This window comes from Varroa destructor, unplaced genomic scaffold, assembly GCF_002443255.2.
Source record: "Varroa destructor unplaced genomic scaffold, Vdes_3.0 BEIS01000001.1, whole genome shotgun sequence".
NCBI lineage: Eukaryota > Metazoa > Arthropoda > Arachnida > Mesostigmata > Varroidae > Varroa > Varroa destructor.
Genome location: NW_019211454.1, coordinates 37818338 through 37831731, shown reverse-complemented (window position 1 = coordinate 37831731; position 13394 = coordinate 37818338). Strand labels below are relative to the sequence as shown.

At 40.4% G+C, this 13394-nt stretch overlaps 1 protein-coding gene and 1 long non-coding RNA gene across 13 annotated transcripts in view; one reads left to right on the top strand and one right to left on the bottom strand.

Annotated features, from left to right (window-relative positions):
- ck (unconventional myosin-VIIa ck) overlaps nucleotides 1–13394 on the bottom strand; it is a 71127-nt gene that overhangs the window by 16314 nt on the left and 41419 nt on the right. For all 12 annotated transcript variants that reach the window (XM_086978155.1, XM_086978156.1, XM_086978147.1 and 9 more), the window contains 8 exons: nucleotides 11445–11573; nucleotides 9704–9909; nucleotides 9086–9214; nucleotides 8692–8870; nucleotides 7659–8500; nucleotides 7096–7262; nucleotides 6623–6772; nucleotides 6196–6421 (listed from right to left, as the gene is read on the bottom strand). In XM_086978155.1, coding sequence (XP_086834281.1) covers nucleotides 6196–6421; nucleotides 6623–6772; nucleotides 7096–7262; nucleotides 7659–8500; nucleotides 8692–8870; nucleotides 9086–9214; nucleotides 9704–9909; nucleotides 11445–11573 — 2028 coding nt within the window. The remainder of the gene's footprint in view (nucleotides 1–6195; nucleotides 6422–6622; nucleotides 6773–7095; nucleotides 7263–7658; nucleotides 8501–8691; nucleotides 8871–9085; nucleotides 9215–9703; nucleotides 9910–11444; nucleotides 11574–13394) is intronic.
- On the top strand, nucleotides 2116–3593 carry LOC111254486 (uncharacterized). The gene is made up of 3 exons (XR_002675046.2): nucleotides 2116–2339; nucleotides 2976–3170; nucleotides 3465–3593. It is a non-coding gene; the product is annotated as an uncharacterized LOC111254486 (long non-coding RNA).

Genomic DNA, 13394 nt, shown 5'->3' with positions numbered 1-13394 from the left:
TAATAAGGCAAAATAAATAACATTAGCAGTAGCAACGGTAACCGCACAGTGTAAACAACGTAGCAGAAACAAGACTCTAACTTCGTACGCCTTTACGTACATTACCGAAGTAATTATTGACGTTCTGTATCTACACGTTCCTATCAATTAGAGCAAGCCCATTTTACTTTTTCGTCAACATTTTCAATCTGGAGGCGGCATCGAGTCAACATTCGAGCAGCTACAGTCGGACAAATAGTCTTAGAGAGTTAATTTGCGATCAGGGCGTTCGGCTCCATGCAGCTGCGGCCACTGAGTAGACACAATAACCAACTATGCGGTACTCCACTAGCGGTGGCGGCACTATTCGTTCGACAGTAGCGTGTATGCAGATTGATAGCGAGGCAGTATTAGCGCTACCTATATTAACCGGCACAAACGACCTGGGAAATCTTTGGATTAAAACGCCAGATGTTCTGTCCAGATAACCGAGTGTGCAGCATGGAACTGTAACCTACATGTGCCCACTTTGGAACGAATTTGCTGCAATACGACCAAGTGCTCGCTTGCAAAAGCTACCACGTTCAAGTGAATCGATACCGTATGTAGACAGTGTCAAACTCTACCTCAGACTTTCTCTTTCTCCCCTGTCGCTTTTTCGTATCTGGCAAAAGAGTTCGTCCTCGCTAGGCGCACAGTTGAGATTGCTGTCGCAGGTTTGCTTAAGAGCGTTCGAATCCGTTTAGCGAGGCAGGATCTGCAAAAATGGTTCTTTTAACTTTCAGCTGATGTAGCATTATCTCCGCACTTAAAATGAGAACGACAGATGTCATACTGCCTGGCATAACCTTAAGCAGAAGGCTAGGGTTATGCTAGGTCGACGGACCAGCCGGTCGGCCGGCTCTCGACGGTTAAACCTCACGGGCGACAATAATTCAATGGAGTTGCGAACATTTTCTAAAGATCCCGCCGATGCGTTGCATCTTTGTTCAGTGGAAATGGCCCACCGACGTCAGATGCTCCCGCTGATTTGGGCTAGCGGCATAATGTTGGTCACGCGAAATCCTCAGCTTCTCAACACCAGCAGCGGCAGTGGCAGCTACTAGTCGTTACTACCAACAATCACGAACAACCAACTAAAACCACCTTATCCTACCAAGTGCTCATTTATCTGGTCCCTTTATGGGTCGTAGAACGCAGCGGAGAAAAGTAGGCAGTACAGAAAAAGAGGAGGAATACCAGCAATAACGGCGTGAAAAATTGCCGTTTTTATTTTTGTTGATATGCTGCTGCGTTCATGCTATCGGCGGCTAAATACGGCTGCAACGACTACAAAACATCGGTATCATACAGAACTCCGCCTATCTTTAGCTACTGCATAATCACCACCCTCGCTGTTGTTGTTGTTACTGGTTTAGCTACAAAAACAACGGTTACAGTGCTGACAACAATAACGACAGCTTCTCCATTTCAATATTAAACAGTAACAATAACAACGTCTTGTCAATACAGCATGCTATACCCTGCTCACTACGAAGGGGTCGCTTGATTCTGCTAATGATGGGGGAAAGCCATACTACCGACTTTCCTATAGACTCGATGAATAAAATTATAGTAGAATAAAGCTATGACAGGCCGCTGCATGACCAATTTTTTTTATCCAGTGTCAGGTAATTAATGACAGATTTAAGTCAAATGGTAGTAGGATCATTTGACAGCAACTTGCTGGTGCTGATGCTGTGGTCATTTTTGTTGTTGATGATATTTTTGTTACCGCTGCTGCTGCTGCTGCTGATTTTATTATTACTACATGAACTATCGAAAATCGGTGCTTTTCCGTTAACATTTGCTGTCGAAGGATCACGGCGCCAGCGTCAAGTCGCCTGCCTATTCTTAGGCTTCTTTCATCTTCTAGCCCTTTAATTCGGCTAGTGGCGTCTTGTCGCCTTTGAAGTTGTTTTTGTTGCGCAACTTTTAGTATCTAGGAGAAAATGTCAACTGTGATTTTTCCTCCTTCGATATAAACTTACGACACACGAAGAACGTGATACGGGAGAAGGGGTCGTACGAGGGTGAGGGGTTGTCATCGGCGCCACAAAAGATGTTCGCCAACTAAGACTAACAGTAACGAACTTATTGAATAGCAGACAAAGGACATGATGGCAGCTGAAGGGCCAGCATTCAATTCAAGTGTCAATGCCTTCTCAACAAACGCATAGGTATATCATGATGTGGTACGATGATGAAATGAGGATTCAACTCGGCGAAATGCAAAATGGTGCTGATCTGTCCCTGTAGCACGGCACGTGGCAACGGTCGGAGATGTGTGGCAGGTGTTCGCTATCTGCTGAACTGACTCGGTAACTTAAATCACGGTTTTTTTTTTTAATATTCCTTCTCTTTTTGGCTACTACTGCTTCTGTTATGGCTGCTATACGTCGGCGCTCTGTAACATAATACGGCAACGATCGGCCGGTCTGTAATCTGGTTACTTCCGCCTGATTTGAGATGGCGTACGCGCATTAACAAAGTCTTAAGCTTACATTACTGATCAGATTGTACGCACCACATTACTACCACTAAAAATTGAGTTTGCAAGACGGAAAGTACCGAAAAGAAGTCATTTCGACTTGAAGCAAAGGCTCAAAATATACGGTGTAAAAATCGATGCTCCCCGCACGAACAATAATCACTGTGCCCTGTGTGCTTCAATGGCCGGGCACATGTAACCGATATACGAAAAAACAGCAGGGCGTCAAAGACATATGCGCGCTAAAGTAATTTTACCGTAAAATAACCGTTAGTGATGACGATCAACCAATAAAAGGAGAGAGATTTCGTGAATATGATTGATGGCGTTCGCATACGCTGGTGAAGAGTCACGATGTGTGGGTGTGGGCTGGTAACAGGGATGTTCCCAGATGATCAAATATTTTATGGTTCTATAATCACGTTTATATGTATTTTTGTTTCTGTTTTACAATCCATATATATAGTGCGCCATGATAAAAGTCCGACAAAATTGGAAGTCGTTTTTGTTGAAGTCACAGCTTTCCACTAATATTGTGACTTTCAATTCGAGGACAATCTGGATATGGAATGACATAGGATAGCGTGCCCGATAGAAGCAGGAGAACGCGTTAAATATGTAGGAATTGGTCGGAGAACAATAGATTCATCATGAAGAAAATGTAAGTTACTGGGCTAACCCAGTTACGCTACATGGGTTACGTTACAATAATTAACTCCTACTTCGTTCCCCGCTAATAGTAGACCACCACAGGACAACAAATATTAAACAAGACGAAAAACAAGTACATCTGTTAATTTTTTTTATTTGTCGCGGTCAAATTCGTAGTTTATTTGAGTTCCTTCTTTTTTTTTGGAGGCGCACAGGTTAAAGGACAAGAATACGAATTAGAGTACCGAGCAAATCGAGAAAACAACAATCACAGTATTCATTGTGTTCATCTTGCTTATTCCAGATCCTGAACTCCAAGCGTAGCACCCACAAATATCATTATTTACACCTTTGCCATTTGATGCCGGTTTGCTTATAAATCGCCCAAGTCAAGTCGACCGGCAAATAGCCGTGCCTAAAAAAACAGTAGAACATCATTGAAAACACTTACATCTAATTCTGTGTGCTGATAAAAACTGGGACGACAAACGTGCTATCCAAAATAACACACTGCGAGAAAATGCGGTACGTTAGGTAAGTTATCTAAAAAAGTTATGTGACAAAGTATAGTAAAGAAAAAGACAATGAAAATATTTGCTATTTGTGTAACTGTAAAGACAGTTTTTCTTCCGTTACCAAACTTGAAAGACTCGTTCACTAGGGCGTCCCTAAATCCTCGTTTCTAGTAACTTGGCAACAATTCCGCAGTAGACCCGAAGGGCTGTATATATAACATCATATAAAAAGCAAACAAATTCATCCTAAATAACAAATATTATAAATTAACGCTGCCAAAATACTAATTCAGAACGACTGCAGTTTTCTATCGATGGCAAAATAGTTTTATCAAAGTGCTTATGTATATATGAAAGATGTCAATTAAAACGATTGAAAAGCTTTGATTTAGGTCAGGCTATGTGATCCATATTAAGCGACTATTAGAGATGTGTAGAGAAAAAAGGTAGGTACTGATATTGGTGGCGTTCTGATCAAGCAAGCCTCCGACTAAAGACAACCTAGGCGTGTCGTCGCAAACACAGTAGTTTCAAGTAATATCTATTTACCTGTTGACAGTTGACAGAGCCTCTATCTTACAAATCTGGTATAAGTCATGCAGGCTACCAAATATATCAGAACCGTACACAACAGCAAAAAAGCAGAATGTTTGCTTACTTCTTGCTCCACATCTGAGCCGAATGTGGATAACATAGTAAATGGCGGCTGTCGACCGAAGTGACAAGTCGATTACGGTCAAATATGATACAGGAAATACACAGAGACATGCAAACGGACGGACAAGCCGATCGAGCATGCACGCCTTCTCCAAACGAAACGACAAAGAATAAAAGTTGGAGACAAGTTACGACAAGACGCAGATCATCAATTGAGAACTTCATCTACAGTCAATGGTTATATATAAACGGTACTACGCTTTCCACTGAGACCGTGACTGCAGGGTCAAGTGTTTTTCCCAGCTGACTCAACATCCAGCGCCCCAAATGGGTGGGTCAGCCTCATGTCGATGTTACCGAGCAGCCGAAGGGTAAAAAATTTATATTAAATCATAATGACACGTGAAGACTTTTCGATGTGTAGTCCTTAACCGATGTTCCAGTTATTGTCGAAATCGTTGTTTCCGCCAGCGTCGTAACCAGCTCTCCGGCTTTATTTCTGCTATTCTTAGCACGATTTACATCTGCCAGCGTCAGCAAAGGGAACGCAACCCGGACTATGAATGGTTGCGTGTTTAGCCTATATATCTAAGTTTTATATTGAAAGCAACACTGTACATAGATCTTCTCGAACTCGCTGGAGTTCAAAAGTCAGTGGGAAGTGGGTTCGTTGCTGAACGAACGATCGTATCATGGACGGCTGGCATAACTTTTAAAATCAGTTCATCGTATCTGCATCGATTTGGGCAATGACGAATTTATAACGTGTACAGATCAGCGGTATGCCATCTAGAACAGCAACGCGCGCTGAACCAGCAAGACGAAGTTGCTCTATTTGCTATTAACCAGCAATAGTCATCCCAGGGCTCTCGCATTTCTTTAAACTTTCTGTGTTTCTGTGTAAACGTGTCTTACCTATTGCTTATGCTGTTACCGCTAATGCTTCTTGAACTATTGCGCTATATATCGACAAGGAAAAAGGTAACAACAGAATGAGAGCGAAGATCGTGACGGAAGCTCCCGATTCGTTGAATTGCAGGCGTATGCCGGCAGATACACTCACCTATCTAAGGGCTACCAACTAGAATCGACGCACATGAGCCGACACACAAATACATATGTAATTGAAACATCACAATACATCCAGGTATACATGCATATAACAAAACATAGCGACTAAGTAATTTCCACTTAGAAGCAAGAATAATTATATATATGATTAAGGCAAAAACTTTATTATTAGAAAATTTTGAAAAAAATAACTGGGGCTTAACACGGATATTCTATTATTAGCGCATCATAACAGTTTATTTAGTGAAATTAACCTTCTTTTATACGCTTTCTTTGACGCACATAACGCACAAAAATAGCAATGAGGAAACGTAACAAAGGGAATATATATATATATATATATATATATATATACAGAGCGTCGTATGTTAGCTTTAGAAGTATGTCACTATCAATTATACGGTTTTTTAAATTTAACTACAACTAGTTTAAAGCTTGACGTTAACAAACAAAATAATAAAACCAAATCCAAATCAATACGTAACGAATCTGGTAATAGAACGTCCATTTCAATAAATCTCTGAGTTTTTGATTAAGAGTTTTTGATTAAAGATAAGAATAGTCTTTATCTTACATTCGTCCTAGAAGCTTTCTTAAACGTGTCCTATTTCTAGCTCGGCCGACATCAAATCACAAAGCAAACGTAGGTAGGATCTTGCGTTGAGTGCTTCGATAATGTCACAGTTGATCATACTCGACGCATATATATATATATATATATATATATATATGATTAATTAAAATCAAGTAGAGGGGAATATTTCGCGATCTGCCGCGCAACCATCCACTTACCTTTGGCTAGCGATGTGCGTGAGTTCAGGGAAAGAAAGCTCAAGAAGGACCTGCTCCATCTCGTCAACAATGTAAACACCTGTCCAATTGATGGCAACAATGACGTCGTTCTTTGCAAGTGGGGGACCAGCGAGTCGAACGGCCTCGTAGAAGCGTGAGAAAAGTAGAGGCCATTTGAACTTAGCATAATCCACGACATCCTCCTTCACACGGAGCGCCTCCGTACCTACAGATTACAGGTAAATAATACAGTGATATCCTTATGCTATAATTGCGATGCCTCTATGACCTAAAGTATATTACTATTTCAGATTCGCTCTCTAAAATTTCGCCAATGTATGTTATAATAGTAAAGCAGAAAGTAGCGATAAAATGACAGCGACGTTTAGAATATATATATTATAGAGTATATAGAATATATACTCACGTTCCCTCAAGTAATAGCTCTTCCGATAAGCCTGCGAGATAAGATGGGTCCAACGATCAAGTGCGCGTTCGCCGGCCAAAAGATGGGAGTCCGGTATGCAACCAGGAATGATACTTCGGACACGTTCCGCGCTAATCTCGAGGTCTGCACCTGCCATTAGAGATGATACAGATTGAAGCTCTATGCTAAATGGACTTGCCTTGACACTTGTATATGTACACCGTCAATCGATGTCGTTTCACACAAACCGAGAAACTGATCACGGATATCTCCTAGATATCAATTTGGATGGAGATTCAAATTGATGAACTGTGGCTTTTCAGACGAAATAGCACTCATCTTAGTTGCAATAACTTAGCTTGGTCTATTTTGATCGTTTTCCACGTGTCGTCATAAAAGCGAGCACAGTAGTGCCCAGAAATGTAATGTTTATTAATGTGTTAGGGGTCAAGAGTAAATATTTGTATACTAACTATTAAAATTTTCTACATAGAATTGCTGCGCAGTCAACATAGCGAGATCTTCTTCTTTTTCGCATTTATATTCGCCGAATTTCACACCACGAATTACTTGTTGGTAGATGAGGTTTGTCGCAACACCATCCTCCATGGGGTTGTGCCAAGGGGCAAAAATCTCTTTTCTGTAAACCGTGTTTGAAACGTTTCAAAAAAGTGGATATCATAATGTTTAGAAGGAGTACAGTGTAGAAATATTGTGCATATGTGTATTTTTTGTTGGTACGGCCAGATAGTCCCGACAAAATCATCTCACGTCTTCATTATCTGCTGCTAACAGCTTGGAGAGTAACAGCGATCAATTATAATGTTTCTTCATTGATATATTACACAATGAACTGGTCAATTTACAATTAAAATATACGCAATGCTTGACTATTTAACCGCAGTGTATGAGAATATGTTTATAACAATGAGATTCAACAAATCGCACAGTTGACCGAAAATTGCAATTGGTAAGAAGATCAAGAAGGTAAATAAGTTACACAGTTAGAGACGAAGTTAGAGAAAAGTTATTCAACCTAAAGAATAGCCTCCACGGAGCGTTTCTCTCCTGTGCGCCTTGTTCCTTTGTGTACTGCTCGCACTGACTGATGGCGTCCATCACATGCTCACCGCCGCTGCCCAGCGAGCTAACCTTGTCGAATAAGGCGATGTATAAAGAAAAGCCGAATCTGTCCTGTAAACCGATTTTATCGGCTAATTGATTGCAGAGCTCTCTCGCCGTCGTCGCAGAATCCGCCAGCAATGTTTTGGTATTTCCATCCATGAACGTGATGGGCAGCATCAGCGGTTTCTTAGACTTCGTCGCTTGCAGTTCAAGCCACGAGGGAGGCTGGCCTCGCGTACCATTCATGAACGTTCGCCGCAGGCGCTCTTCGCAATAAGGTGCATAGCCAGGTGGGCCCTCACGAATGAAATTAAGTAGATACTTGACGAACTTATCACTTGGCGCAAAACAACCAACGCATAGCGATAGTAAGACCCAGCCTCGTGCATGCGAGTTCTTCTCTTGATTTCCCGTTAGTTGCTTGCATATCTGGCAGTAGATCTCATCACGCAGTTCCTCTCGAAGGATGCCGTGCCCGATAATGAAGTGAAGCTTCTCAAGGTTAGATGTCGGCCTCGCCTCTAGCCATTGTGAATAACTGTCCGCTGCCAACTCCTCTTCTTGTAGGTGGCGCCGCATATCTTCGGTAATTTTATTCTTCCGTTTCAGCGTTAGCGAAACAAGCCTATTTCGGATAGATTTCTTGGCCTTAATTGTTTCCTTAGCCCCGATGTCATTGCCGTTCTCGATCAGGTCCTTTGCGTCTCGAAAATCTTTAGACTTGGTAAAGTTCCGCCCGAGTGTAGCTGTGACCTGTCGGCGTCAGACAGGAAATGTACCTGTGTTATTCTGCTTACGTGGTGCTATTAGGGTCAACGCCAAATTAGTAGCACAATTTTAGAGACTTGCTTGCGTTCCTTCTCAGCATACAAAATTAACAAGTTTATTCAGCGTGTGTAGTTTTAGCTTATCTAGTTCTGTCGTTGAGGCGTCAAACAAGGTACCTTCGACATGACCGATGAATTGTCTCGATCGATGCTATGAAATTTTGGTTCGGGAAGGTCTCCCATAAATCGCAAGATCGTAATCCATAGAGCGAGTGCTGCCATCGTGTCGCCGTGTGTGGGTAAAGCTAATAAACTCTGCTTAATTGGCTTCTTTTGGTAGATATGATTTTGCGTGCCTGCAAATGCAATCAGTTAGATTACATACTACATATGAGCGATTCAGTACTACAAAAGGGTACATTAAATTAAATTAAAGCCTTTTAAAATTAACATATAGTCAAAGTTGGTTGATTTGGAAGAGGAGTGTCAACTAGTTTGTAACCCCTAATATTTTAGCTATATTTTGGTCTAATACATAATACCCTTAATAATGATAATAATTACTACATACCTTGAAAATAGGTTGCTGCAAACTTTTGGAAGGTATACTGTGACAAGTCCTCTGTATGATCTTGAGGCACGGATGGAATGGAACCTTCCGGCTCGGGATTCATGCTTGCATCTTTTGGTAATTCCAGATCTGTAATTAAGGTTATACATTATATACGGAGTTTAAACCTGTGTTTGAACGGCGCAAGCGGACTTAATGGCATAAAATATTTACTAGTGTCTGTGTTGCGGTATGGATAAAATTCTGCTCTGTTTTGTGATAATAGTGAACGCAGGCACACAATAACATACACATATACAACAACAACAATGTACTTATTATATTGGTGTATTGATGCTTAATAACTGTAAAATATCGCGGGGAAGGTGTCGCATGTAGCTATTATAATTTGCGTTAATTATACTTTATGTATTTTACAGTTTCCGGAAAGCGGCAATAATGGCCTTATAATGATATGTTGTGGTACGAGTCCAATATACTCAAACTTTGAATATTTAAGCAAGCCAATCGTGCGGCAGTTTCGAAAATAGCGCCAACATCCGCAAGGCTTCTCTTCAAAGTTATTTAACCACTGCACAAAAAGTTTATACGTATGCAGCATTAAAAAACGACGTAAACCTTTAAATGCGGTAGGCGCAGCCTGCTCGTTAACGGAGTCACTTCTAGGCAAGAAGTCGAAGATAACATCAACCAATTTCGAGTCATCGAGTGGCTCGTCCTGTCGTTTTTCAGCGTCTGCAATTGCGGCCTTTTTCATTTCGAGGATCTTTCGAACCTCTACATCCTCTTCAACTTGGCGGTTGTAGATTGCGGCTAGCCGCTCCCTAAATACAAACATTCGTAATTCGTTGTCAGATTTCCATAAAAATATAACTGTTTACTTTTTTTCAAAACAATAATTAAAAAATTTATTTTGAAGTAATTTCGAATAGCAACTTAACCACAATACCTTTAGAATTTGCAGAAATATATTTGCGTACAGTTAAGTGCTATGTTTGTTTATAAATTAATTTTGTTGGATGTGGATTGTTTCTTTTGCTATTGATATTTATTATACCTATAGCGCCTTATGACTTTCATGGACTTACATGAAGCGTATCGTCGTTCAAAACCAATATAATAGAAAATACCAAGAGTGCATGAAAAGCTATTCATATTACAGCGTTATTATGCCGTCTTACACATACGTACATAGTTTTGCTTCCAAGCAAAGCTTACTTTAAAATTACTATCTAATCAAATTCAGTGAGATCTCGTAGATACGCGTATTACGTCCACCTCCAAGAACCAGTCAGTAAAAGAACTTAAGAAACTGTTCCTCAGGTAATTGCTGGTTGATTTTACAATATTAGAGTAATAGTAGGGTGATTATTGGGGTGACATTAGGGTAATGCTAGAGTAATTATCCTATTTTCTAGCCCGAACCACTATAAGTCCCCCGCCCCGACCACGTTAGCGCAATATCGGTATAATGATCAGATCAATATGAGGGTAATTATTGGAATGATATTGGGGGTAATTATTGAGCAATATTAGATGTAATCATTGGGTAATACTAGGGTAAATACCGGCTGATATTAAGGTAATTATTGGGATGATATTAGGGTAGTTACTGGCTAAGAGAGACAGGGTAATTTAGAATAATGTTGAAGTAATACTAGGTAATTACTGAGTGATATTGGGGTAATATTATTAAGTGGTATTAGAGTATTTACCGGGTGATATTAGGGTAATATTAAAGTAATTACGGTGGTATTAGGGTAATTATTGGGTGATATGAGGGTGATATTAGAGAAATCATGCGTTCATTTAGGGTAATATTGGAAAAATCATTAAGATAATACTAGGTAACAATAATAATATGTATGATGTCCGCCTCCCAGAACCAGTAAGTAAGAAACGGTTCCTCGGTCATTTGCTTGAAGTAGAATCATAACAACAGCTACGAAAACGGTTTCGAAAAGAGTTGCCGATCCAGTTTGCCGCATTTCCACCCCCTGTTTTTAGAAAGACTGCTATCTAATTCAATTTCACATTAGGCATAACACCAGGACTGGTACTACACAGTAGCCCATACCAATGTGTATTTCCTATTTGCGGAACCACTCCCTCATTCCTGCGCCAGCCTCCGCACAAGTCGATTATAACCCATTTTCGAAAAATTAGTTAATCTACCAATTATTATCATTACCCTTAGTACAGCTATTGCTATTATTAATATTTAATTTATTTTTTAGTGAAAAGTTCTACATTAATCTGTACTTCGATCAGACGAAGTTTTAGGCTGTACATGATTCTTCAACAAATAAGCTCACTTGATTCGGTTTTTCCTATCGCAGCAATCCTACTTGTAGAATACCTGTATTTTTTCTCTGCGACCTCTTTAGCTTTCTTCGGGCCATACTGTCGAACAAGCATCATTTCTTCGTGGTCACGAAGTCGCATTGCTTCTAACTGGGCGCTCTGCTCGACACGCATCCGCTGATACCTAAATTAGCGTCGGTCCGAACCACATAGCCACAAAAAGCAAAAGTAATTTCTGTTAAATTAGGAGTAACTGTTTTCACAATGTCTTGGCGGTGTTGCGGCATGGGCGAAATCTGTGTCTGTCATCAATTGTTCGCTTGGTTTGAGTCATTATTGACATATACACAAAAACGTCCTTCCTATGCCCATACTTTACATAGTAGGTTTGATAACAGCTTTACTTCAGTTACGATACTTGGGCTTGTGCTTCACATTTAAAGGTGCCCTAAGTCCTAGTTGTATCAACGTTTCCCATTAATCATCTTATATGAACAAACGAACATCCAGAATTAGATAAAATGTTAACTATACAAAATACGGAAGACTATTTTTAGACCCAAAGCCACGAAGATAAACACAGTTAAAAGTGAAATAATGCAAACATGGGTATACACAACACAACTATCATATGGGGTTTCACATATTTGATGTTTAGCGAGATCTATTAGAACATTAGATAAGAAACACACTGTGCACAGCGCAACACAGTACGCGCACGTAGGACACCAAGTAGGCTGAAGAAACAGTTACTTTTTCCGGCCTATTTTCCGAGTTTCAGTACGCAAACGATTAGTTCAGGTTTTATGAATAGCAATTAGAATTTGACTTTACCAATATTACTCTACACTATTTTACAATTACTGCGGTATTCCGATATAAGAACACAGTGGGCCCATCGATATAAACGGCCGTTCACACGCAGGCCAGCTACAGGCAAACCTGGCGGAGATTTCTGTTCCCGCGGTGATGACTGTGAATATTCCTGCCACAATGTACACATCACCATTGTTACCGCCCTTACCACGGTACAACGAAAATAGCGCCAGCTAAAGTAGCGTAAGCGTTCATAACGTCATGCTGTCTTGCTGGTTGGTTGAATGGGTGGCATGAACTTGACAAAGCTTTCTGCTAGCTGAGTATTGATCATGTCCAGATAAGTCTTGGTTATGCTCAATTAGACTTTATTTAGACCTATTTGCTCAGTAAAGGTTTGATTGATAACAATGCTGAAATCGAACAGAAGCTGAGTATGTTCAATGCATAGAAAAGGCAAGGCCGCAGACGACTTTCGTTACGATGAAACGTGCTGTCAGTCGTGAGAATTTTTATAATCTATTCAGCTACTTTGATCGAAACACAAATACAGAGATTCCTAAGCAGACCACTTTCACAGAAATACAAATCCGATTTAATTAAAATAAACAAACTTACATAGAACTTAACGATACTTTTATCGTATAACAGTATACATGTAAACTTAGCGGCACACTTCAGGCAGAGAAATGGTATTTGTTTCATTGGCACCTGCCAGCTGTTCTATAGGCTCAAAAGAGGACAAGAACTATCGCTGTACTGCTGTTGTTGCCTGCTAATTTTTTTGCGTAAGTAAGGCTTGTAGCACTATATCCTATAACAATATAATGACAATAACTATATGATGTAGAATGTAACATACTGAACTGACGGCATGGCTGGTGTGCGAGTGTGCCAGTATGCCAGGATGGAAGTGAATGTGTGCCCTGGCATTAATCATAAACCCAACGGGAAACGCCAGCGGCCATAACACATTCGAGGCCCAGCTATGATACGCCAGTGATGGCTGATACCCGAGGAGCAAAACTATGATAGTCCAGGGCCCTGTTGCAAATCTGGGCGGGATTAGTAATGTACAGACGTTCATGAACAAAAGCTATCCCTTCATCTTTTCACTATAAATTAACTACTGTCGGTAAAATCGTACTATTAATAGTACTGTGAGAAAGCTGCACATCGATGACAAGCT